Consider the following 26,685-nt stretch of genomic DNA (forward strand, 5'->3'; position numbering starts at 1 on the left):
TTCCCACATATGTAATCAATCTGATTCCTATGCATACCATCAGGTGAAATTCAGGTATATAACCTGCATTTATGTCTCTTAAAATGTATTTGCTACAAATAAATACATCTGCATATAGAGATCCTTTTTGCCAATTTGGAGATCTTTTATTTCCTTGTCTTGTCTTATTGCTTTTATTAATATCTCCAGTAAAATATTGAACAGGAGCGGTGATAGTGGACATCTATACCTACTTCTTGTTTCCAAGAGATATGCCTTTAATCTTTCTCCATTGAGAATGATGTGGGATGTTCATTTTGCATATATACTTTACACTATGTTGAGGAATCTCTATCCCTATTTTGTTGAGTGTTTTAATCAGGAAGGGCTGTTGGATTTTGTCAAAGGCTTTTCTGCATCAATTGATAGGGTTGTTTAGATTAGTTACATTAATTGTTTTTCTTTCTCTTTTTATTTCCATTCATTCACTGGTGCACTTTTCCCCTGCCCACTTGTCTAACTCAGTTTGCTCATCTCTTTGAAAAGTAAACGAAAAATTCTTTCATTGTTATACAATTCCTCCCCCCAAGTCCACTCCACTAGACAGCCTTCGTTCTGGACTCCTAATCCTATCTCCCTTTAAAATAGTTCTCTCCCTCATCTATTTCAATGCAGTATACATAAACTATCCCATCTTTCTCAGTCTCTCACCAACCCCAATATCAGTCCCGTTTTACAACAGTGGCACTATGAAGTATTTATCCTTTTGTGACTGAGATATTTCATGTAGCATAATGTCCTCCAGGGTCACCCATTTTACATAATAGTTCATTAGTTCCTTGCTTTTCAAAGCAGTGAAGTATTGCATTATATAAATATGCCACAGCTTCTGTATCCTTTCATTTGTCGATGGGCATTTGGATTGTTTCCAACTCTTAGCTATTGTTCATAAAGCAGCAATAAACATGAATGTGTATATATCTGCCTGGGTGGCAGTTATGGGTTCTTTAGGGTAAATTCTCAGTAGTGGAATTGCTGGGTCAAATGGTATTTCTATTTGCAACTTTTTGAGAAAGCACCGTACAACCTTCCATAGTGGTTGCACTATTTTACATTCCCAAAACCAGTTATTAAGAGTTCAAGTTTATCCACAAACTTGTAAGCATTTGTTGTTTGCTATTCTGTTAAATTTTGCTATTCTGACTGGGGTGAGATGATATCTCATAGTTGTTTTGATTTGCATCTCTCTTTGAGCTAGGGATTTTGAACATTTCTTCATGTGCTTGTTGGCCATCTTCTTTGGTGAAGTGTCTGTTCATACCCTGTGGCCATTTTGCAAGTGGGTTGTTTACCTTTATCTTGCTCTAGTGTTTGAATATTCTATAAATTCTAGATATGAGCCCCTTATCAGAAATATCATTACCAGGTATTCTTTCCCAGTCTGTGGCTTTCCTTTTTCCCTGTTGGAGAAGTTTTTGGATGTGCATAGGGATTTGATTCTTACAAGGTCCCATTCCTCTATTTTATCCTCTCCTGGTTGTAAGTTTTTCAAGTTGCTTGGAAGGCTCTTTATGTTGTGGATTCTAGAGTTCTTCCAAGCTTTTCTTTAATGAAGTTTATAGTTTTTGGTTTTAGTCGTAGGTCCATGATCCACCTAGAGTTGGTTTTTGTTTATGGAGTGAGGTATGAATCTTGCTAGAGTTTTCCACAAATAGTTTTCCAGTTTTGCCAGCACCATTTGTTTAAAAGGCTGTCATTTCCCCACTTAACAGATTTTATCTCATTCTCAAAAATCAGTCGACCATATGTAGATGGGCTGATTTCTAGATTCTCAATTCTATTCCATTGATCTATGGGTCTGTCATTGTACCAGTACCACACTGTCTTGACCACCACTGCAGTGTACTTGGATTTGAAATCAGGGAGTGTTGCCTCTTACCTTGTTTCTCTTTTTAAGGAGTGCTTTGCTTATTCAGGGCCTCTTTCCATTCCAAATGAAACTGGAGATTGCCTTTTCCATCTCATTAAAAAATAAGGTTGGTGTTTGTATTGGGATTTCATTAAAATGTAAATTGCCTTTAATAGTATCGTCATTTTCACAATATTGAGTCTTCCTATCCAAGAGCAAGGAATATTCTTCCATTTCTACAAGTCTATTTTTTTCTTGTAGTAATATTTTATAATTTTCTTGGAATAGATCATTTGTGTTTCTGTTTAGATTTACTCCCATGTATTTAATCTTGTAATTAGCTTTTGTGAAGGGAAGGGTGTATGCCAGTGATGTGTCCTATCTCCATACCTTTTAAACCTATATGCAGAACAGATTACCGGGGAGGCTGGGCTCTATGAGGAGAAGTGTGGCATCAGGATTGGTGGAAGGTCCATCAACAATCCGTGTTATGCGAACGACACAACCTGCTTGATGAAACTGAAAAGGACCTGAAGTGCTTGCTGCTGAGCCAGGTTTTTAAGCCTTCAATATGGATTAAGGCTCAATATCAAGAAGACAAAGATTTTCTCCACTGGGCCAATTGGCAGCATCAGGATGGGTGGTGAGATTGATATTGTTCACAGCTTTAGTTTGCTTGGCTCCACAATCAACACTCTTGGCACCAGCAGCCAAGAAATTAAAAGATGTATTGCGATGGGAAAGTCTGCTGTTAGGGACCTCCCCAGGGTCCTTAGGAGCAATGGTATCACTCTGGAGACTAAAGTGCACCTGATACAGGCCATGGTTTTTGCAATCACTTGCTATTCATCAGAGAGGTGGACAATGACTAGGGAGGATAGAAGGAGAATTGATGCCTTTGAGGTGTGGTTCTGGAGAAGAATATTGAATGTAATATTGACTGCTAAGAAAACAAACAGGTTCATCTTGGAGAGGGTTAAACCAGGCTGCTCCTTGGAGGCAACATAATTTGGACATGTTGCAAGGAGGGACCAGTCCTTGGAGAGGGATGTCATGCTTGGGAGGGTTGACAGATAGCTCAAGAGGGGAAAACCCTCTATGAGATGGATTGATTCAGTGACTGGGGTAATCGGGGTTGGTGTGTCAGAGACAGTGAGATTGGCACAGGATAGAGCAAGGTTCAGGGCTGTTTTACATAGGGTCACTATGAGGTGCAAGCAACTAGACGGCACATAACAACAACAACAGCAACATTTGTTTTTCTTACCTCCTGATCTGCATTCCTTTTGTCACTGTAGAGAAATCCAGCTGATTTTTATATGTTGATCTTTTATTCTGCCACTTTGCTGAATTGGTCAACTATGTCCAGTAGTTTTCTTGCTGAGTCTTTAGGGTTTTCTTAGTATACTATCATATCATCTGCACAGAGAGATAATTTTACCTCCTCTTTGCCAATTTGTATAACTCTTATTTTCATCACTTGTCTTATTGCTATCACTAAGACTTCCAATACAATATGAATAAGAGAGATAGTAATGGGCATCCTTGGCTAGTTCCTGTTCTTAAAGGGAATGTCTTTAATCTTTCTCTGTTGAGAACCATGCTGGCTCTCGAGTTTGCATATATACTTTTTACTATGTTGAAGAAATTCCTCTCTAATCCTATTTCGTTGAGTGTTTTAATCAGGAAAGGGTGTTGGATTTTGTCAAAGGCCTTTTTTTGCTTCCATTGATAGGATTGTGTAGATTAGTTACATTAACTCTTTTTCTTATGTTGAACCATCTTTGCATACCTGTTAGGAATACGACTTGGTCATGATGATTTTATTTTTTTTTAATGTACTGTCTTTTCTGTAAGCTGGGATTTTATTTAGGATTTTTTACATCTATGTTCATGGGAGATATTGACCTACAGTTTTAAATTTTGCTGATGTCTTTACCTTACTTTGGTATTAGGAATATGTTTATTTCATAGAATCGATACTTCATATTCTGTGTGTGTGTGTGTGTGTGTGTGTGTGTGTGTGTGTGTGTACCGTCAAATTGGATCTGACTGGTACAGGAGGAGATTTCCCCTCCTTCTCCAGCAGAGCATCTGTTGAATTTGAACCGTGTACCTTTGGGATTGCAGTGCAACTTCTTGCCACTAGGCCACCAGAGCGCCCTGATACTTCAAATTCTTGATGTGATATGATAGTAATGATATTTTAACTTTCTTGGTCTTCTTTCTCAAAACACATACCCTCAGTCTAGCCATGCAAAAAAAAATAGATAAATTCCATTTGAGGGACGTGCTACAAAATACTTGACCTGTATCCTTCAAATTTTGAGGGTCATAAAAACAGAGGAAGTATAGGAGCAATCAACTAAATATAATTTGATGTCCTTGGAAGGGACAATGAATCAAAAAAAAAAAGCATTGAGGAGCAAACTCTGAGGGACTATTAAAAAAGAGTATAATTTAGTCAATAATTAAGCACGATTATTGATTCAATAGTTGTAACAATTGCACCATTGTTATGCAAGACATTAGTAATAGGAAAAATTGGATATGAGGTACAAAGAAACTCTCTGTACTTTCATTGGTATAATTATATAACTCTATACTTTCCTAAAATATGCTATTTTTTTAAAGAAAAGAAAAGCAAACAGAGATGAGGCAAAGGGGTATATTGGCAGAATTTAATGAGAGTGATAAATGGAAAGGGAATGAGTAGATAAATAGTAGCAGAACTCTTAAGGGATAGAGAAATATAGTGTTGTCATTGAAGCTGGATTAGACCCCTTTATAATCTTGACAGAGTATGCCCAAATATAAGAAAATACTACGTATTACTAAGAGTGAGATTAGAAAGAATGCTATCAAGATTCTGGGAATTCTGCCTACCACAAACAGACTAAACTTGCTTTTACTTCTCCAGCAGACCTATCTCCACATCACTTCATAATTTTTAAGTGGTGATCTTTTTTTTTTACCCCTTTCATATTGTAATTAATGTTTTAAAAATATTTTAATGGTTTTCCCAAGGACTATAAACTTCATTAGAGAAAAGCTTGGAAAAACTCCAGAAGCCCTAATCCACAACATGAGCAAGCTTCCAAGCATCTTGAAAAACCTCCAACCAGGAGAGGATAAAATATATTAATGGGACTTTCTAAGAGTAAAATCCTTGTGCACATCCAAAAACTTCTCCAACAGGGTAAAAGATAAAGCCACAGACTGGGAAAGAATACTTGGTAATGATATGTCTGAAGGAACTTATATCTAGAATTTATAGAATATTCGAGTTCCATAGAAAGATAAAGGTAAATAATGCAATTGAAAAATGGGCACAGGATATGAACAGACACTTCACCAAAGAAGACATTCAGATGGCCAACAAGCACATGAAGAAATGCTCCAAATCCCTAGCTCTAAGAGAGATGCAAATCGAAACAACTATGAGATATCATCTCACCCCAGTAAGAATCGCAAATTTTAACAGAGCAGCAAGGAATAAATGCTGGTGAGGTTGTGGATGAACTTAAACCCTTATTCACTGTTGGTGGGAGTGTGAAATAGTGCAACCACACTGGAAGACAGTATGGCTCTTTCTTAAAAAAACTGGAAATAGAAATACCATTTGACCCAGAAATTCCTCTACTTGCATTATACGTTAAATAAACCATAGCTGCCATCCAAGCAGATATATGCATATCCATTTTTTTAAACAAAACACATAACTTTATTTCAGATAAAATTAACATTTCCATTAATTTAGGGCAAAAGCAAAATAGCACTTCCTTATCATGATTCCAGGAAGGAGCGACGGAGCCTTCTGCAGGGACGGGCTCCTGCGTGCCCTCTACCTCTGCCTACATACTCGAGGACAGCTTCTGTAGCCTTTTCTTGTTAGGGATGCCCGTTCTTCTGAACTCTTCCCTCTCTCTGAGGTATTCTGCTTTGCATTCTTCATAAAAAGCCGGATCCTTATGGTGAGCGGTGAGACAATCTTTTAGTGCAGAATTTTCTTTCCGGCATTTTACCACCATGAGAATTCCAGAATCCTGGCAACATTTGGTAAAGTCTTGAACGTGTTCAGAACATCTCTCTCTCGCCTTCTCTCTCATTATTTTAGGGATCAAAACATCTTTCTCGACATGCCTGAGATGCTGATCTGCAGGATCGAGCGCCATCGCGGCGGGCGGACCCGGAAGTTGCCTCGCAGCGGCCGCCCAAGGGGGTGGAGGCGTTAAAAGGGCGGAATCTCTGCCGGGGCCCACGACCGACCAACGGCCTGCAACTTCCCACGTGCCGAAGCATATCCATTTTTATCACTGCATTTTTTACAATAGCAAAGAGATGGAAACCACTCAAGTGCCCATCAATAAACAAATGGATAGAGAATTTTCTTTATATTCACACAATGGAATACTATGCTACATTGAAAAACCAGAAACTCATGAACTATTATACAAAATGAGTGAACCGGAGGACATTATGCTGAGTGAAATATCTCAGTCACAAAAGAACAAATACTGCATAACGCTATTGTTATAAAACAGGACTCATATTGGGGTTAGAGGGAAACTAAGAAAAGAGTAGATAAATAATGTACACTGCATTGAACCAGATGAGGGACATAACTGCTTTAAAGGAATGTATGATTAGGTATTATTTGCATGACAACTGTCCAGAATAAGAGCTACATAGTAAAGTGTACTGGGGGTGAGGAGTGGTACAACAATGAAAGAATTTTTTTTTTCAAAGAGAAAAGCACACTGGAGATGTGCAGGGAGAAAAATGTGGAACAATAAATGAATGGAAATCCAAGTTCTCTATAAATTTTCATTAAAATATAAAAAATATTTTATTGGTTTTCATAGAATAATTCCTTTACATTATTTTTCATTGTGTTTTATACAAAATTTCATTTACATTGTGTTTCATACAATCATTCATATACATTCTTTTTTACATTTTTTAATGGAATTGCTTATAAAGTTTACACATATTGTTTCACACTACTCTTCATTCACATTTTGCTTCATAAATAGAAAAGGTTCTCTATTTATACACCACGTTGTTCTCCTGGCTGTTTGATCATGAAGAGGAGACATAGCTTTGACATTAGAAGAAGTCCATAGGGGACAAAAAAAAATAGGAAGAGTCTGTATTTCCAAGAAGTTAAAAAATAAAATACAAATCCTTGGTGAGCAAGATTGTTATTATTGTGTACCATCAAATCAAAACTGACTCAGATGACCCTCAGGTGCATTTTTACAGACAGTTAATCACATGGGAGGAGTTTGCCTATTCCTTTCCCGCAGAGCAGCTGGTGGATTCGAACTGTGTGCCCTTGGGATTGCAGCACAGCTTATTGACACTGAGCCATTAGAGCTCCATATTTGAGACTGATAAAACGGTAGAATTGAAAGATGGCTTAGAGGTTATCTTTGCTACCTACTTCAATATCTAATGCAATTTCTAATTAATATGCTATATCTTAAATTCTAGCACTGCGATGGAAGTTGAGGAGAGGACATATAGTAACCCAAGAAATTTGCAATGGACTACTTATTTAAAAGTTGCCAAATTCAATCTACTCAATTGCTCTGCAAAAGTAAAGGCCTGGAAATTTGCTTCTATATGAACTACAGTCAAGAATACCCTGATGGTGGCGAGATCATGTTCCATTCTGTGGTACATGGGATTGTTATATTATGTTCCGGGGGCTAACTTGATGACATCTTACCAAAAATAAAGTTGCTTTTTATTATACGAAAGCATTATATAATAAACATTATATTTATTATATTAAAAACAGAAATTGTGTCTATGATAACTTCACAGTATTGTAACTAAGATTAATGTGTATTTTTCTTGGACCCTACATTGAGTCCACATTGAACTCCTATTGTTAATTCTGTGGAAGATTTTAAAGCAGCATCTAGCTATTTTCCATCATCAAGAAAGACGAGATCTTAACTGAAATGATATTTTAGGTCATTTCCATGGACACTTATCAATATCAACAAACCAACTTATACCAATCAATTATTAAAAAAATCTATAAACTGGTATGGGGCAAGGGAAGATAGGAATCATAGTAGATGACAATCTGAGTTTCTGAAAATCTGGTAAGGATTTGTTATGTAGCTCGAATAAATTATTTTAATTTATTGAAATGTTATTCACACTACCAGCCTTCAAAAAATATTCTATTGTAGATGAGGCATAACTGTACACATAAACTCCAGCCCAAATCAAAAGACCACTAACTGCAAAGTTGAGCAGTATTTCCACACAGCACTCACCTTAGAACACAAGTGTAGAATCCACTATCTTGTGCCTCAGCTGAGTGAAACCATATTGAATCTTCCTCTTTGCTCATTCTGACCTCTGAGAAGATGATGGGCTCTTCCAAATCACCCTTATTTTTGTACCACATGAGCCTGAGTCCAGTGCTCTGAGCCATGCTATAGTTAGTGCGAATATAACTGTAAAAAAGAGCACATTTCACTCTGACTGGTTCACCTGCCAAAGCCATGTATGTCTTGAGATCCACTGACCAGTCAATGCAGCCATCCACTGAAAGAAAAACAAACAAGACATAAGCTCTAGTGAGCATTATTGATAATAACAGTTATAACAGCAATCACTGGCAACATACTCTGAGGACTCACTATGAGAGGCTTTACCCAGAGCTTTATGTAGATTATCTCATTCAATCTTCCCAATAACTTTATTAAAGATGTCAGTATCCTCCTTAGATTTGAGCAGCAGAGACCTCACCCTGACTTTTTAGATTTGGTATTTTTGGAAGTCCATGAGATATTTAGTCCTCTTCTCAACACGTTGTTTCTGCTTACAACATTGACAGGAACTACTGCACTACCTATTTGACTCTGAGAAAGTAAATGCCTGGCTTGAAAGTAATAAGTTCCCAAAGTGATTATTATTTGCTACTACCTATATGCCAGTTTTTCATGGAACAGCATATTAATAGTAGACTATTTGAGCACAGGTATATTCATTCCTACACCGTTAGACCTCCTTTGCTGCACAGTTGTTTTGTGCTCATGAGGATATATTAATATCAGCATTAATAAAATACTGTTAGGTTGCTAAATCTACCATTAAAGAAAGACATGTAACAGTAAATTCTTTCTTTGCTAGACGATTGGAAAGAAGGCAGTGTGGTTCATTTAACATGAAGTCAATATAATTACTACAGATATCAGACTTCAAATTATTTATTTTCCTAGAATTTCATCAAATTATGCTAATTTCCTTTCTATTACTTGATTACTGAAATAGTCTTTTCATAAAATATAAAGAGATTGCCATTTAAAAATTATGCTTCTTGTACATATAATGCCTAATAATATATTCATTTTGGACAGTTCTTTCTTTCATCTGTTCCAAAGCAATGGTCATTATCCATCCAGGCTTATTCTATTCTCCTCCCAACCCTCATGTCAGACCTACTGGTACTATGCAGTATTTGTCCTACTGAGACTGAGATATTTCACTCAACATGATTTGTTCCAGGGTCCCCTGTGTTGTGTGATGGTTTGCAAGTTCATTGTTTCTTACTGTCACATAGTATTTCTTTGTATGAGTATGCCATAGTTTTTCTATCCATTTTCTTTTTGATGGACACTTGTGTTGCTTCCATCTCTTTTCTATTGTAAATAACACAGCAATAAACTCAGGTGTGCGTATCTGTCTGGATGGCGGTTCTAGATTCTTTAGGTATATTCTCAGTAGTGTAATTGCTGAATCAAACGGTATTTTTATTTGTTACTTTTTGAGAAAGTACCAAATCGCCTTCCAATAGTAGTTGCACCATTTTATACAATAAATAGCCCAGGATAACAGATATATCATTTCAAAGAGGAGTGGGGTGGCGCGGGTAGGTAATTGTGCAAAAGTGAGTGAATATTGGGGGAAAAAAGAGAACTGAGGGAAGGGTGAAAGAAGGACTACGGAGTAAAATGTACAACAATGGAAATCCAACTCCTGTGTATTTGTTCATTAAAATCATAATTAACGTAAAATTTTATTTTTAAAAAATTATGCTTCATATTAAAGTTGTGAATTGTTCTGATTTTCATTTTAGTCATTAGAACTCAGTATAATCCAGCTCAAAACTAAATGTAAGTCTCAAGTTTAATAACTATGTTACCAAAAGGGTTTTTGAAAGAGTCTTTGACCTGAGGTTGAAGGACACCTAGGGGAAGGGTGCCAGAATAGATTTCAAGATTGTTGGAAAAATGATATGACAATTTACATAAGCAAACTTTTCTGGGGGAGATTTTCCCTAGCTCTTTCTTTATGAGACCTTCAAAGGGATCTGTGACCTAGAAAAGTTTTTGAACTCTGGCTTAGGATCTCTTGTGCTGACTTCATTTTTCACTGCCCTGCTGGGTAAGGACATTTACTATAAGCTGCTGCAAATTCTCTTAAAGAATATAAGGTGTATCACAATTTCTTCATCCATTTGGTTGTGGTTGGACATTTGGGCTCTTTCCACGTTCTTGTGGTGGCAAATAATGCTGCTATAAACATTGGTGTGCAAATCTCTGTTTGTGTCTCAGTTCTAATTTTTTGGGGAGGTATGTTTCTAATAGTGGAATAGCTGGATCATATGGAGTTTCAATGCTCAACTCTTTGAGGAAACACTAAACTGCCTTCAAGAGTGGTTGCACCATTTTACAATCCCAGCAATAATGTATGAGGGTTTCCACCTATCCACATCCTCTCCAACATTTATTGCTTACTGCCCTACTAAACTTTGCCACTGGGGTGAGATGGTATCTCGTAGTGGTTTTGATTTGCACCTTTCTAATTGCCACTGATTTTGAACATTTCTTCACACAATGAAATACTATGCATCACTCAGAAGTAATGATCTTAAAAAAATACTACATAACTTGGAAAAGGCTGGAGAGCATTATACTGAGTGAACTAACACAGTCTCATAAGAACAAATACTGAAAAAAACATTATTGTAAAAATAGAAAGATAACTAGTAAAACATATATGGGAACTTAATGTGGGGAGGACAGAGAATGAGTAGCGGCAAAACAACAGAGTTGCACAGTTTGGTAGGTGGAGAGGGGAGAGAAGGAAATGAGAAGGATCCAGGCAAAAAGACAGCATAATTATGGGCAAGGGTCCAATAATGATTAATTTTATAAAACATATCATTGATATCACATGCAAACAAGATTCTGAGGAAGATTATCCAAAAGCGACTGGAACAGCAGAGAACTGCCTGAAGTGTAGGCTGGGTTTAGAAGAGGCCGTGGTAGTAGGGATATTATAGTTAATGTTAGATGGATCTGGGCTGAAAGCAAAGTGTACCAAAGGAATGTATATCTGTGTTTCATCGACTATGCAAAGACATTTGACAGTGTGGATCACAACAAACTTTGGCTGACTCTGAAAAGAATGATAATCCCAGAACAGTTGATTGTGCTTATGCGAAACTTATACTTGGACCAGAAGTCAGTTGTCAGAACAGAGCAAAGGAACACTGCATGGTTCAAAATTGGGAAGATTGTAGGCCAGGGATGTGTCCTATCCCCATAGCTTTTCAATCTATATGCAAAATAGATTATCTGGGAAGCTGGTCTGTATGAGGAGGAATGTGGCATCGGGATTGTAGGAAAATTCATCAATAATCTGTGCTATGTAGGTAACACAACCTTGCTTGCTGAAACTGACGAGAACCTGAGACATTTGCTGCAGAAGGTCAAGGACTACAACCTTCAATATGGATTGAGGCTCAACATCAAGAAAACAAAGATTCTCACCACTGAGCCGATTGGCAGCATCATGATAGATGGTGAAGAGATAGAAATTGTGAACAGTTTTAGTTTGCTTGGCTCCACATACAATCAACACTCATGGAACCAGCAGCCAGGAAATTAAAAGATCAATTGCATTGGGAATGTCGGCTGTCAAGGACTTCTCCAGAGTACTGAAGAGAGATGATGTCAGACTGGAGATTAAAGTATGCCTAATCCAGGTCATAGTCTTTGCAATTACTCTATATGTATCAGAAAACTGTACCATGACTAGGGATGATAGAAAGAGAATTGATGCCTTTGAGCTGTGGTGCTGGAGAAGAGTACTGAACATACCATGAACTGCTAGAACAAACAGATTCATCCTAGAGAGGGTGAGACCAGGTTCCTCCTTGGAAGCAAGGATTCTGAAGCTCCATCTGACATACTTTAAACATGTTTCAAGGTGGAACCAGTTCCTGGGTAGGGACATCATGCTTGGGATGGTGGAGGGCCAGCACAAGAGAGAAAGACCCTTAATGAGATGGATTGATTCAGTGACTGGGGTAACGGGGTTAAGTGTATTAGAGACAATAAGATTGACAGAGTAAAGAGTAGAGTTTAGGGCTGTTGTACACAGGGTTGCTATGAGTTGCAGGCAGCTTGATGGCACATAAAAACAATGACAACAATGCATGGGAATGATTATATGAAACACACTCTGTAGAATAGTGTGAAACACAATGTTTATGAATTTTATAAGCAAGTCAATAAAAAATAAGGTGTAACATGTAAATATTCAAATGAATATATTTATAACTTATGGTCATTTGAACACTCTTTTGAGGATTCAGAGAGCACTCTATTCACCATATGGATTTTTATCATTTTTGTGTACTGCTAAAGCCAAGAAGGTATTGTGAATTAGACTAAATATATACCAATTATTTTGTATATCTTCAGGTATTTTAAAATATACTATTTGGCATTGCCTTATTTACCTCACAATTGTCACTCTTAAAACTGTCAAGAACAAAGGAAAACCCTTATTAGCTGAACTTTCTGGGTTTCATGAAATTACTGGTAAAACGCCTCTGGATTAAATATAATATTAACAGAGGATGCTATTGTCATCTTTAAGTGAATTTTACATTACTCCCTTTTTAGGGAATTTCTGTGATACTTTATTTTGCATTAGCAAAACTCAAAGGTAATAATATACATGGTTTTAAGAAAATATGCATTTTCTTATAGCTTAATTCAATAAGTAGAGGAATAGAAAAGTATAAAACCATACTCATTGTCATTGAATAGGAGTCTACTCATAGCTGACCCTCTATTGAGTGTCTGAGACTGTAAATCACATGGGAGGAGATTGCCACTGTTGGGTTCAGTCACCAGAGAGGCTCAGCCTTTGGTTTAGCAGTCCCAACTCCCATTGTAGTGATCATGGTGGTGATCATGAGGTCAGCATGGGTTGTTGGTGACACCTATCAACAAGAACAAGAAGCAAGGAAGTAAACTTAACAAAGTATGCTTTAGAAAATATAATTTTAGAAGAATTACCAAAACGTAGATGGAAAACATGAGTCTGCCCCCCCCCCACAGGTTGTAAAGCAAAATTCAAATGCATTTCTACAGTCAAAAACCCAAAACTAAAATTTAAAAAAGCAAACAGAACAAAACTACAGGGGAGGGGGGACAGCCAAACCTTTCCTTTAAATATTATCTTTGTGTTGTTTTACTTCCTAATATGTACAGAAGGTGTGTCTGAATTATTAAATTTGGATTGGCAAAATATTCTCAACCATTAAATAATCTCCTCCTTGAGAGGAAATAAAAGAATTATGGTGGCATATTCTGTAGGGAGTTGTGCTGCTAGTTAGTTCAAAGATGAAACCTTTCTTGTTGTTTGAATCCACCAGCAGCACCTTGGGAGAAAAATGGACAAGTTGGTTCCAACTTGGTATCAACAAGAGAGAGAGAGAGAGAGAGAGAGAGAGAGAGAATTTTCCCCCAGTTCACTCTGTAAATCCTCTTAGTTACCACCTCTAAATGATTTATTACATAACCTCCACCTTGACACTGTTAACAGACCAGATGGCCCAAAAGTGACAAGATATACTTATGTTGTAGATAATAAAAATATTTGTTCCTGAGTCACAACAATCATGTTCAATAGTAGTTGAGGACATTTAACTTTCATAATCAAACAGATCTCAAGAGTCCACTGAGAAAAATTTCTTTTTAAGTACCATCTGAGCACCCTATGTTTGATTTCATAGATTTATGGTCTCTTTCCTTCTGTTTTCTTGCTTTAGGTATTATAGAGGGAATATTTAGATGTGTGGCAGTCAATAACCAGAGAACTAAAGTGCAATAATGAAAAAATAATTTCTGAAAGTTATTTCCCCCATTTTTAAAAATTTTGTTTTCTTTCCCCCCTTAATAGTCAATGTGCATGATTACAACATAAGGAATCTCAAAAGATCTGAGGGAACTTTCTCATAAAGAGACAAAATATATGATATCAGGGATATCTGAAAGACCACCTGTCTCCAAACGTTTTCCCATATTAAACTTTTATCAGTAGAGATCCACTCTGATAACCTAAGGCATGGGAGTATTTACAGCTAGAATGCATTCAATATGATTGTTGTTAGATGTCATTGGGAACTTTGGAAAACAGATGAAAACCTTACAAATGAGTTTACTATTCTTAGTAAAATAAGCCAAAAGTAGGACAAGAAGTGATGGAATATGTTGTTGTAGGTGCTATCAAATTTATTACAACTCATGGTCACTCTGTGAACAACAGACGTGAATCCTGTCCTATCCTGTGTCATCCTTATCATCTCTAACGTACAATACTAATATACTGTTTCTGTTACTGTGTCAGTCCATCTCTTTGGGATTCATTCTCTTTTTTGCTGACCCTCCACCTTTCCAAGTATGACATCCCTTTCCAAGGAATAGCCTCTGCTAGCAACATGTCCAAATTATGTGAGATGAAGTTTCATCCTCCTTGTCTCCAAGGAGCTTTCTGGCTACACTTGTTGCCAAGACGTATTTGTCAATGATTTTTTTCTTTACTATTGTGATTTGAATTTGAGTATATTGTTGTTCTTGTTATTCAATCACTGAATCAATCCATCTCATCAGGAGTCTTCCTCTCTTGTGCTGCCCCCACCTAAATGTCAAAACCATCTCAGGAATAGATTTGAGGGCTTAAACACTAATGAGTGAAGACCAGATAAGCTGTGGTAGGATATTAAGAATATAATTCAGGAAGAATGCGAAAGGTCATTACAAAGACAAAGGAGAAAGAAAAGACCAAGATGGATGTCAAAGGAGAGCTGAATATTGCATTAGGAAACCAAGAAGCCAAAGCAAAGGGAAGAAATCAAGAAGTTAAGGAACTGAACAGAAGATTTCAAAAGGCAGCATGGGAAGACAAAGTAAAGTATTATGATGAAATGTGCAAAGAGCTGGAGTCAGAAAATCAAAATCTTGCTTGGCATTTATTAAGCTTAAGGAACTGAAGAATAAATTCAAGCCTTGGGTTACAATACTTAAAGACAGAATATTAAATAATCTAGGAAACATTCAGAATCCTTGCTTCCAAGGAACAACCTGGCTTCACTTGGCTCAAAGGGGACATCATACTTGGGAGGGTGGAGGGTAGAGAGACAGTGCAGGAGAAGAAGACCCTCAATGAGATGGATTGATTCATTAAATGGGGTAATGGGGGTAGATGTGTCTGAGACAATAATATTGGTAAAGGATAGAGCAAGGTTTAGGGCTGTTGTACATAAGGTGGCTGTGACCCGCAGGCGACTTGATGACATAACTACAACAACAAGGAACCATTTAAAGAAGATGGAAGAAGTATACAGAATTACTGTATCAAAAAGAATTGGCTGACAAAGAATAATTTCATGAAAGAACGTATGTTCAAGAGCCTATGATGATGAAAGTGGAAGTTCAAATTGTTCTGAAAGAAATGACAAAAAAAAAAGGCACGAGGAATTGATGGCATACCACTGACATATTTCAGCAGACACTGCCATGGACACGCTCAACAAGTTGTGCTAAGAAATCTGGAGGAAAACCACCTGGCCAACTGACTGGAAGAGATCCATATTTGTTCCCATTCTCCAAAACAGGTGACCTGACAGAGTGCAGACAGTATCAAACAATATCATTAATATCAAATGCAAACAAGATCCTGTTGAAAATTATCTAAAAGTGACTGGAACAGCATATCAACAGAGAACTGCAGGCTGAATTTAGAAGAGGCCATGATACTAAGGATATTATAGCTAATGTTAGATGGATCTCGGCTGAAAACAGAGAATACTAGAGGAATGTCTGTGTTTCATTGCCTATGCAAAGACATTTGACTGTGTGGATCACAAAAAACTGTGGCTAACTCTGAGAAGAATGGGAATCCCAGAGCACTTGATTGTGCTTATGTGAAACGTATACTTAGACCAGGAAGCAGTTATCAGAACAGAGCAAGGAAACACTGCATGGTTCAAAATCAGGAAAGTTGTACACCAGGGATGTATCCTATATCCACACCTTTTAAATGTACATGTAGAATAGATCATCCTGGGGGCTGGACTCTATAAGGAGAACTGTGAGAACTGTGGCATTAGGTTTGGAGGTAGATTCATCAGCAACCTGCATTATGCAGATGACACAACCTTGCTTGCTGAAACTTAGGAGGACCTGAGACATTTTCTGCAAAAGGTCAAGGACTACAGCTTTCAATATAGATTGAAGCTCAACATCAAGAAAACAAAGATTCTCACCACTGGGCCTATTGGCAGCATCATGATAGACCTTGAAGAGACTGAGATTGTTAACAGCTTCAGTTTGCTTGGCTCTACAATTAACACTTTTGGTACCGGCAACCAGGAAACTGAGAGACAGATTACATTGGGAAATCTGCTATCAGAGACCTCTCCAGAATAGTGACGAGCAATAGTGTCAGTCTGGACACTAAGGTGCACCTGATCCAGGCCATGGTCTTTGCAACTACTTGCTATGCATAAGAATGCTGGACAATGACAGTTTTTGTTTGTTGTTGAGTGCCGTCAAGTTGCAGGCGACTCATAGCGACCCTATGAAGGAGAGTCCTCGACGCTTGGGTGCCTTTCATCCTCTCTCCAGGTTTATAGGGTTTCCGGAGGCAAGCTATTGCGGAAGTGGATGCCACTCCTCCTTCCAAGCTTGTTTTAATTGGGGAGCTCCACCCCACTCTCTGTCAGCGTTGGGTAACTAGTCATTAATGCATTTGATGTGTCACAGGGACAATGACTAGGGATGTTAAAAAGAGAATTCGTGCTTTTTAATTGTGCTGTGGAAGAATATTGACTATACCATGGACTGCTAGGAAAACAAAAATGTTCGTCTTGCAAAGGGTGAAACTAGGCTGCTCCTTGGAAGCAAGGATTCTGAAGCTCCATCTGACATACTTTGGGCATGTTGCAAGGAGGGACCAGTCCTTGGAGAGGGATATCATTCTTGGAGGGAAGAGGAACAGTGTAAGAGTGGAAGGGCCTGAATGAGATTAATCTACTCAGTGACTTGGGTGATGGGAGTGGGTGTGTTGAAGACGATGAGGCTAACACAGGATAGAGCAGCATTTAGGGCTGTTGTACATAGGGCCACTAGGAGTTGCAAGCTATTCAACAGTACTTAACAAAAAGAAAGTTTACAGAAAGGTTGAGTTTTCATTTATTCATTGATGCACAATTTCCTCCCGTCTCCTCCCCCGATTCAATTTTCCTTCTATTCCCTCCCCTCCCCGGTTCATTTTATGGTGCACTTCTTATTCAGATTGTTAATTTGCATACATGTGAAAATAATGCATCTTTTTTCAGTCATTATCTGTTACAGTACAGTGTTCACTATCTACTTTTTCGGTTCTCACCGCTCCATGTTAATCCTATCCCAGTCATAAAAGGACATGTATTGTGTTCATTTGTTCTTTTAACAGTCCTTAGGTTATCCAGTACTCGTCTTCGACATCACAACTCAAAGGTATCAATTTTTCTTCTGTCATCTTTGCTCATGTCCTGCTTCCACCATGGCCTGAGTCAGGTACACCTTGGACTTCAAACTGGCATCATTTTTCTTCAATATTTTGGAGAGGTCTTTTGACACCGGACTTGCCCAAAGCAATATGTCTCCTAATCTTCGGACTACTGGTACCTAGAGTGTTGATGATGATCCAAGTAAGAAAACATCATTGACAATTTCAATCATCAATCATGATGCTTCCTGTTGGCCAAGTGGTAAGGAACTTTGTTTTCTTAATGTTGAGATGTAATCCATATTAAAAGCTGTAGTCCTTGATCTTCTGTAGCAAGTTTTTCATTGGATATAGTGCATTTCTTTTTAGATTTGGAGTGAATGACATATCTAAGAAGAAAGAACAGACTGAGAAAAGAGGCAGGAGGGCTTCATGGCAAAGCAGTAGGAATGGCTTGCATATTTGGAGGTAAAGAAAGAAACACCAGAGGCAGGAGAAGGTGATGAGAAGTCAATACATGTAAAAAGCCACAGATATTTCAATTTGCCAAGAGTCACTCCAGGGACAAATTTAATTATCATTGCAACTGAAACAGAACCAAATCTTAGCTTAGTCTCTAGAAAGTTTTCAAGGCTGTAAATCGCATGAGAGTTGATGCCCATCTTTTTCCCACAGGGCCACCACTGACTTTGAACCACCAGAAAGATACCATCTTTGGAATTTAGCAGTACTACTCTCTAAAAATTATGCCAGGGGAAAAAAAATATAATGGCATTAAAAGTCTTGAGCACAAATCACATTTCTGTTGTGAGAAATGTACACTAAAATGTCACCCTGGCAGAATCCTTTGCATGTTATTTCTGCTCCATATATATTTGGCAAGTAGCCGAAAAGCTTGATCTGTGATACAGCTGACAAGGAGGCAGGGTAGGCCAGGTTGATAGCAGAATGAATCTGAGTACTCAATAGAGGGAGTCAGCCTGTGGCCTGTACTTCATTATCATAGGCCTCTAACCCAGAGAACTGTCCAATCTTATTCTGTTCACAACTTTAATGGCACCTGTTTTAAAAATTCTATGCGGGGTACATGTTGTAAGGAGGGACAGGTCCTTGAAAAGGGACATCATGCTTAGGATGGTGGAGGGATGGCGCAAGAGGGGAAGACTCTCTATGAGGTGGATTGATTCAGTGACTGGGGTAATTGGATTGGTGTGTCAGAGGCAGTGCGATTGGCAAAGAATAGAGCAGGGTTTAGGGCTGTTGTACATAGGGTCGCTATGAGTTGCAAGTGACTTGACGGCACATAACAACATGCAGGGTAAGGGAGGAAGTGGTTTTCTGACAAATTGTCTTTTACCCCAGGTGATCTGATAAACGGGTTTCACTGAGCAACACTGTAGGAAAGGAGACACTCTCCTTCCCTTCGTGAAACAAGTAACATTGAAAAACCACTGGCAAATTTAACAAAAGGCGGGGGGATGGGGGGAAGGACATAGATAACTCAGTTAAGTAATGACAGAGATGACATCACAAAGGTACCAGAATGAATTAAATAGATAATATCAGGACACTACGAAAGTTATACTCTGATAAATTAAAAAACCTAGAGGAAATGGACAAATTCCTTGAAATTCATCCCCTACCCAGATTGACCAGGATAGCTATAGAACAGACCCATCACAAGAGAAGAAATTGAAAAGATAATAAAAAGACTTCCACATAAGAAAAGTCTTGGACCAGATAGCTTCACAGCTGAATTCTACCAAACATTCAGAGAGGATTTAGCACATATTCTACTTAAATTATTTTTAAAAAATGAAAAAGAAGAAACACTCCCAAAGACATTCTACGAAGCAAGCATAACCCTAATACCAACACCAGGCAAAAATATTACCAAGAAAGAAAACTACAGACCTATAGAAAAACTATATCTCTCATGGATATAGATGCAAAAATCCTTAACAAAATTCTAGATAATAGAATCAAAAAACATTTCAAAAAAATAATTTACCATGACCAATATAAAATAATTCACCATTCATAACATGTATACAAGGATGGTTCAACATAAGAAAAACAATCAATGTGATTCACTATATTAACAAAGTAAATAACAAGAACCATATTATTTTAGTAATTGATGCAGAAAAGGCATCTGAGAAACTTCAACACCCCTTCCTGATAAAGATACTCGGCAAAATTGGAAGAAGGAAATTTCCTCCACATAGTGAACAGTATATTTGCAAAACCAAGTGCCAACATCATCCTCAATGTAGAAAGACTAAAATCATTTTCCTTGAGAATAGGGACCACACAAGGATGCCCACTGTCACCACTTCTATTCAATATTATATTGGAAGTACTTACTAGGGCAATACAACAAGAAAAGGAAATAAAAGGCATGACATGATAATGTACACAGAAAACTCCAAACACTCAACCAAAAAAACTGTTAGAGTTAGTAGGCCAATTTATTGGAGTGGCAGGATATAATATCTATATCCAAAAATGAATAGGATTCCTCTACAGTAACAAAGAAAATTCCGAGAAGAAAATCAAGAAAGCAGTAAGTACCATTTACAATAGCCAACCACAAATTGAGATACTTGGGAATGAACCTAACTAGAGATACAAGAGACCTATACAAAGACAACTACAGAGCATTTTTGCAAGACACAATAAAAGACAAAGAAATGGAAAAATGTGCCCTGTTCATGGATAGGAAGACTCAATATCATGAAAATCACAATCCTATCAAAAGCATTCTACATGTTCTATGCAATCTCTATCCACATACCAGATTCATTTTTCAAGGAGATTAAAAGGGAAATTGTAAAATTTATTTGGAAGAGACTGAATAAGCAAAACACATCTGAGAAACAAAAATGAGGTGGGTGTCATAGCACTACCTGAGCTCAAAACTTATTACATAGCAGTAGTAACCAAAATAGCATGGTACTGGTGTAATGACAGGCACATAGACCAATTGAACAGAATTGAGAACCCAGAAATAGACCCAGCTATCTATGGTCAACTGATACTCAACAAGGAAATAAAACCTTACAAATGGAGAAATTACAACCTCTTCAAGAAGTGATGGTGGCAAATGTGGATTGCCACCTGCAGAAAGCTGAAATAGGATCCACATCTCACACCATACACAAAAATCAACTCAAGGTGGATCAGAGACTTGGGAGTAATGTCACAAACCATAAAGTTCATAAGAGACAAACTAGGATCAAGCTTAGAAAGTCTAGTCTGTGATATAAAGAGACTGCAAAATTCAGCCAGAAATGCACAATCTGAAGAGGATAAAATTGATGAATGGGACCTTTAAAGATTAAATCCACATGTGCTCTCCAAGTTGTGCCAAGAAATCTGGAGGACAATCACCTGGCAAACTGTTTCCATTCCAAAGAACAGTGACCTGACAGAGTGTGGAAATGATCGAACAATATCATTAATATCACATACAAACAAGATTCTGCTGAAAATTATCTGCATCAACTGGAACAACACATCAACAGAAATCTACTTGAAGTATAGGCTGGGTTTAGAAGGGGCCGTTGTTGTTGTTGTGGTTGCTTGCCTTCGAGTTGAGCACGACTCACAGCAAACCTATGAACAAAAGGCCGGAAGCCCCTCTACAACTATCGACATTTATCAAAGTTCATAGAGTTTCTGAAGGTATGTTGCTTAGGAAGTGGATGTCAATTCCGGCTTCCAAACCTGTCATAGTATGTTATTGTTGTCATGTGCCATTGAGTCACCTGCCATGTATAGCGACCCTATGTATAGCAGATCTGAACCCTTCCCTGTCCTAAGCTGGTCTTACTAATTCAGAGGGATGTCTATCTGTGTTTCAATGATTATGCAAAGGCATTTGACTGTGTGGATCACAACAAACTATGGCTAACTCTGAGAAGAATGGGAATCCTAGAACATTTGATTGTGTTTATGTGAAACCTATACTTGTACCAGGAGGCAGTCGTCAGAACAGAGCAAGGAAATACTGCATGATCCAAAATTGGGAAGGCTGTACGCCATGGAAGTGTCTTATCTCCATATCTTTTCAATATTTTTTTTAATTTAGGTTGTTTATTTTTCATTTCAATGAACATCTACAGAGATTTTGGAATTCCATTCATTCATTGTTGCACCCTTCTCCCCGCACAACCCCCCCCCCCGTTTGCTCCTCTCCTTGAAAAGCAAAAGAAAAACTCCCTCATTGGTACACAATCCCCCCCGCACCTCCCCAAACCCCACCCCCCACCCCCAAATATAATTCACTCTGCAACCCTCATTGCATACTCCTACGATAAAAATAATGCCCTAAAATATAATACTTTTAGACTATTCTCTCCCCCATAGACTTCAATGCCATAAATATATTTCATCTTTATGTAGGACAGATTGAGCTCTATGAGGAGAAATGTGGCATCAGGATTGAAGGAAGACTCTCATCAATCTGCATCATGCAGATGACACAACCCTGCTTGCCGAAACTGAGGAACACCTGAAGTGCTTGCTGCAGGTCAAGGACTGAAGCCTTCAATATGGATTGAAGCTTAACATCTAGAAAACAAAGACTCTCACCACTGAGCCGATTGGCAACATTATGATAGTTGGTGAAGGGACTGATATTGTTAACAGATTTAGTTTGCTTGGCTCCACAATCAACACTCTTGGTACCAACAGCCAGGAAATTAAAATATTAATTGCATTGGGAAAGTCTGTTGTCAGGGACCTTTCCAAAGACTGAAGAGCAATGATGTCAGTTTTGAGATTAAGGTGTGTCTGATCCAGGCCACAGTCTTTGCAATTACTTGCTATTCATCAGAAAACTGGACAATTACTAGGGATAGATAGAAGAAGAATTGATGTCTTTGAGCTGTGGTGCTGGAGAAGTGTATTGAATATACCATGGATGGCTAGGAGAACAAATAGGTTCATCCTGGAGAGGTTGAGACCAGGCTGCTCCTTTGAGGTAACGATTCTGAAGCTTTGTCTGATATACTTTGGACATGTTGCCAGGAAGGACCAGTTCTTGGAGAGGGACATAATGCTTGGGATGGTGAATGGATAAAGCAAATGAGGAAGACGCTTGATGAGATGGGTTGATTCAGTCACTGGGGTAATGGGGATAGGTGTGTCAAAGACAATAAGATTGGCACAGGACAGAGCAGGGTTTAGGGTTGTTGTACATAGGGTCGCTATAAATCACAGGCAATTTAATGGCACATAACAACAGCAGCAACAACATACACGGTTTTAAAAGAACAATTGTGTTTCTTTAAGATTCTCATCGCTACTCTCTTGATTTAGATTACTTTAAGGCTCACAAATTTATTAGTCTTGATTTAGTCCTGGTGGCTGAAATGCTTTAGTATTGGAACTATCCAAAACAATTATAAGGGAGTAAAAGAAGCCACTTCTTTTTACAGAACTTCTCTATTTTCATCATGTCATTCCAATATGCAAAACAAGTGTGCACTTCGAGAGTTTGACGTGCAGATTCACAAAAGAAATATATAAAGTAGATACAGACACGCCGGAGTTCATGCAATTTATTTTGTCAAGAGGGGATATCTAGGAAGAAGAAAGGAGTACAATGTCCTGGAAAGTGACCCAGGTGATCTGGGTAAACCTATTTAGCCTCTTTACAAAAAAGTGTCTGTTCCTCCTGAATACATCCAGGGGATCAAATCCTGACACTCTTTCCTGCTGTGAAGACAGATCAAAGCAACAAATCAAAGAGAAAAGATTACAAATACTCATAAAAGGATTGACCCCTGGCCATAGAATCAATTCTGACTAATAGTGAGCATCCAAAATCTTTCTGGAAAGAAATGGCAGATTGGTTGGTAGGCTCAAACCATTGACATGCTTGTTTGTAGCCCAGTACTTTAAGTACCACACCACCTAGGACTCTCAATAAAAGGACTCAAGCTCTAAATCTTTGATATAAGGATTTACTCACAGCTGAACTTCCAGTGAGTTTTCAGGAGGTTGGAAATCTCACAGGAGGGGATTGTCCATCTTTTTTCAGTTGAACTGGTGGTAGATTCGAACCACTAGACAGGTGCCACCTTTGGGGGAGCAGAACAATGCCCTAAAGACAGTTCTCCCAGAGTTTCTTTTTTTAAGAGGATAAGACGTTATTAGTAATAACAACAATTATTATACTATTATTTTAGGAAATAAGATTGCTTAGTACAGTAAAAATAGAGGCTGTAATAGATATATGTTTTTCTTATTGTGTGCCAGAGTCAGAACTGATCCATAGCTGACCTTTTGCAGGTTTTTAGAAGTAGTTAATCACACAGGAGGCAACTGTCCATATTTCTCCCATACGGCAGAAGGCGGATTTGAACCATGTGCCTCAGGGATTGCAGCATAGCTTCTTCTCTCTAGACCACCAGAGTTCCTAATTATATATGTTGATGTTGTTGTTGTTAAGCACCATCGAGTCGAAGACGATTCATAGCCACTCTATGAATGAAAGACCTGTTCACTTCTATAGCTTTCATCGTTTCTCTAAGTCACAGAGTTTCCTCTTTTGTGCTGTCCCTCCACTCTTCCAAGCATGACAGCCTTCTCCAAGGAAAAGCCCCTCCTGGCCATGTATGTGAGACAGAGCTTCAAAATCCTAGCCTCCAAGGAGAAATTTGGGGCTTTCTTTCTCAAGGAAAAACATATAGAAAAAATATTATTTTATCATTTATTAATCTATACACTTTATTTATTATAATAAATAACAGTGTTTTTTAATTTGATTATATGCTATCTATAAAATTACCAGTACTGGATTTATGTTTCCAATTAGTAATGTAAATTACTCAGAAATAAGAAAAATTTAAGTAAATATGTAAGTAAATATGCAAACTCTAGATCATTTTATGTTCTTTTCAACTTACATTTTGTATCAGAGACGTACTCTTGACTTATTAATAATGTGTTTTAATTAATACATGAATTTATTATGCAGCGTTTGGGGTTTTTTTCCATTGTAACTATGTCAACCATATCACATTTCTTTTTTTTCTTTTCTTTTTTTAAAAAATGACCTGCTTTGCTGTTAAATTAATAAGGCAATTGTTGAGGGCAATTCACAGCATGACCACGAGAGGGCGGACTATCCAAGTTTTTGTGTAGCGTTTTCGTTTTCCCAGTATAATCTCTAAAACTAAGGATTTGCTATTTGCTATTAGTAGGTCGGGATCACAGAAGAGTGATGGAATTCACCACTTGTAAGTAATAGATGGCTTACGAATTGAGCACACAGGTAGCTGAGCTTTTGCTCGACTGGGAACTCAGATAAAAACACATGCACACAGGTTGGATTAGCCAGCACACCAGAAAGTACAAGAATAGCAGCTAGTGGCATTCATTGAGCACTCATGACAAACAGCTAGGCACTATGCTAGGTGTTTCGCTGAAAAACTGTGGAATACAAAGACTCTTGATATTTCCGTTTTATTACCAAGAAGCCACAAGTTCAGACAGCTTGTGACTTGTTCTAAATTGTAGTAAATTGGACTCTGAAAATATATAAAATCACTGCAGATTTTATATCCTTTTTTTCTGGTGAGTTGATTCCAACACATTCTAACCTTATAAAATAGAGTAGAATTGCCCTTATAGAGTTTCCAACCTTTATGGAGTTGAATACCCCATTTTTCTCTGTGGAATGGCTTATGGGTTTGATCATTCAAGCTTTTGATTGACAGTTGAGTGCTTACCTTCTGCACCAACAGAGTTCCTCACTTTCTATATATTGTTTCCTACAGTTCGTATATCAGCTCATTAGTATTTACGATTTGTTGTTATTGGTGGTCGGAAACAACCCAGAGATGACCCATAGTAGATTTTCAGAGAAGGTAATAACAGCACGGGAGGAGACTGCCCATCTTTCTCCCCCAAAGTAGCTGGCAGATTTTAACCACTTGCCTTCAGAATTGTAGAGCAGCTGCTTGGCACTTCATTTAATCTCTGAGATCAGAGCTAAATCCTAGAGAAATTTTATTTAATCCATATAAAAATATTTGAATTTAAACAGGGAATCAACCAACTTCTAATATTATAAGCAAGAAATACAATTGTGTGCTTATCTTAAATTCATAGTTACTGCATAACAGTAACATTTTAAGCTTCAACTATGTCAGTCTAGAGACAAGGTACACGTAATCCAGGCCACGGTCTTCGCAATTACTTGCTATGCATCAGAGAGCTGGACAATTAATTATTAAGGATGATAGAAGAACTGATGCCATCTAATTGTGGTGCTGGAGAAGAGTCATGAAACACCATGGATCGTCAAGAAAACACATAGGTCTGTCTTGGAGAAGGTAAAATCAAGTTTCTCCTTGGAAGCTAAGGTTTTTTAGCTCAGTCTCACATACATTGGACACGTGACCAGGAAGGACCAGTCCTTGGAGAAAGTCATCATGATCAGAAGGGTGGAGGCACAGCACAGGAGCAGAAGACTACGAATGAGATGAATTGATACAGTAACTGGGGCAATGGGAATTGGTGTGTCAGAATCAGTGTAAGCTTCAGAGCTGTTGTACATACGGTCACTCTGGGTCACAGGCAACTTGATGGTACATAAAAAACCAACAAAACAGCATTAACAAAAACATTCTTAATTTTTAAAAATATAAGACCTAAATGTGTTCTATTTCTTTCTTAACCCCTTCTCATTTAAAGATTAGTTTCTTTTTATTTATTTTATCTATGTATCAACATTCCTTAATAGAAAAAAAATCTCCCACGCTGACTCTACATAAATATGAAAACTAATTATTGCTTCAGGTTTGAAAAAAGAAAAGGCATTTATATATTTGTCTTCCTAATTAATCAAATTATACACTTTCAAACCTAGAGTTGCTATAATCAAGGATGCTTTCGGCAGAATGTTAAATGATTCCGGAAGTATTAAAAGAAGATGGAAGGAATATACTGAGTCACTGTATCGA

General features: G+C 37.8%; 2 protein-coding genes across 2 annotated transcripts in view; both read right to left on the reverse strand.

Moving 5' to 3' along the window:
- Positions 1-8,498, reverse strand: part of LOC102845938 (X-linked interleukin-1 receptor accessory protein-like 2-like) — a gene marked incomplete at its 3' end in the record, with an annotated part of 94,799 nt that extends 86,301 nt beyond the window's left edge. Inside the window, exon 1 of the mRNA XM_006899252.1 lies at positions 8,185-8,498. Within this exon, the coding sequence (XP_006899314.1) occupies positions 8,185-8,498 (314 nt within the window). The remainder of the gene's footprint in view (positions 1-8,184) is intronic.
- On the reverse strand, positions 5,743-6,063 carry LOC102867922 (COX assembly mitochondrial protein homolog). The gene has a single exon (XM_006899237.1). The coding sequence runs from the start codon at positions 6,061-6,063 to the stop codon at positions 5,743-5,745; it is 321 nt and encodes a 106-aa protein (XP_006899299.1).
- Positions 8,499-26,685: the final 18,187 nt, after the last annotated feature.

This window comes from Elephantulus edwardii, unplaced genomic scaffold, assembly GCF_000299155.1.
Source record: "Elephantulus edwardii isolate Elephantulus edwardi_28Jun2011 unplaced genomic scaffold, EleEdw1.0 scaffold00249, whole genome shotgun sequence".
NCBI classification, from domain to species: Eukaryota; Metazoa; Chordata; class Mammalia; order Macroscelidea; family Macroscelididae; genus Elephantulus; species Elephantulus edwardii.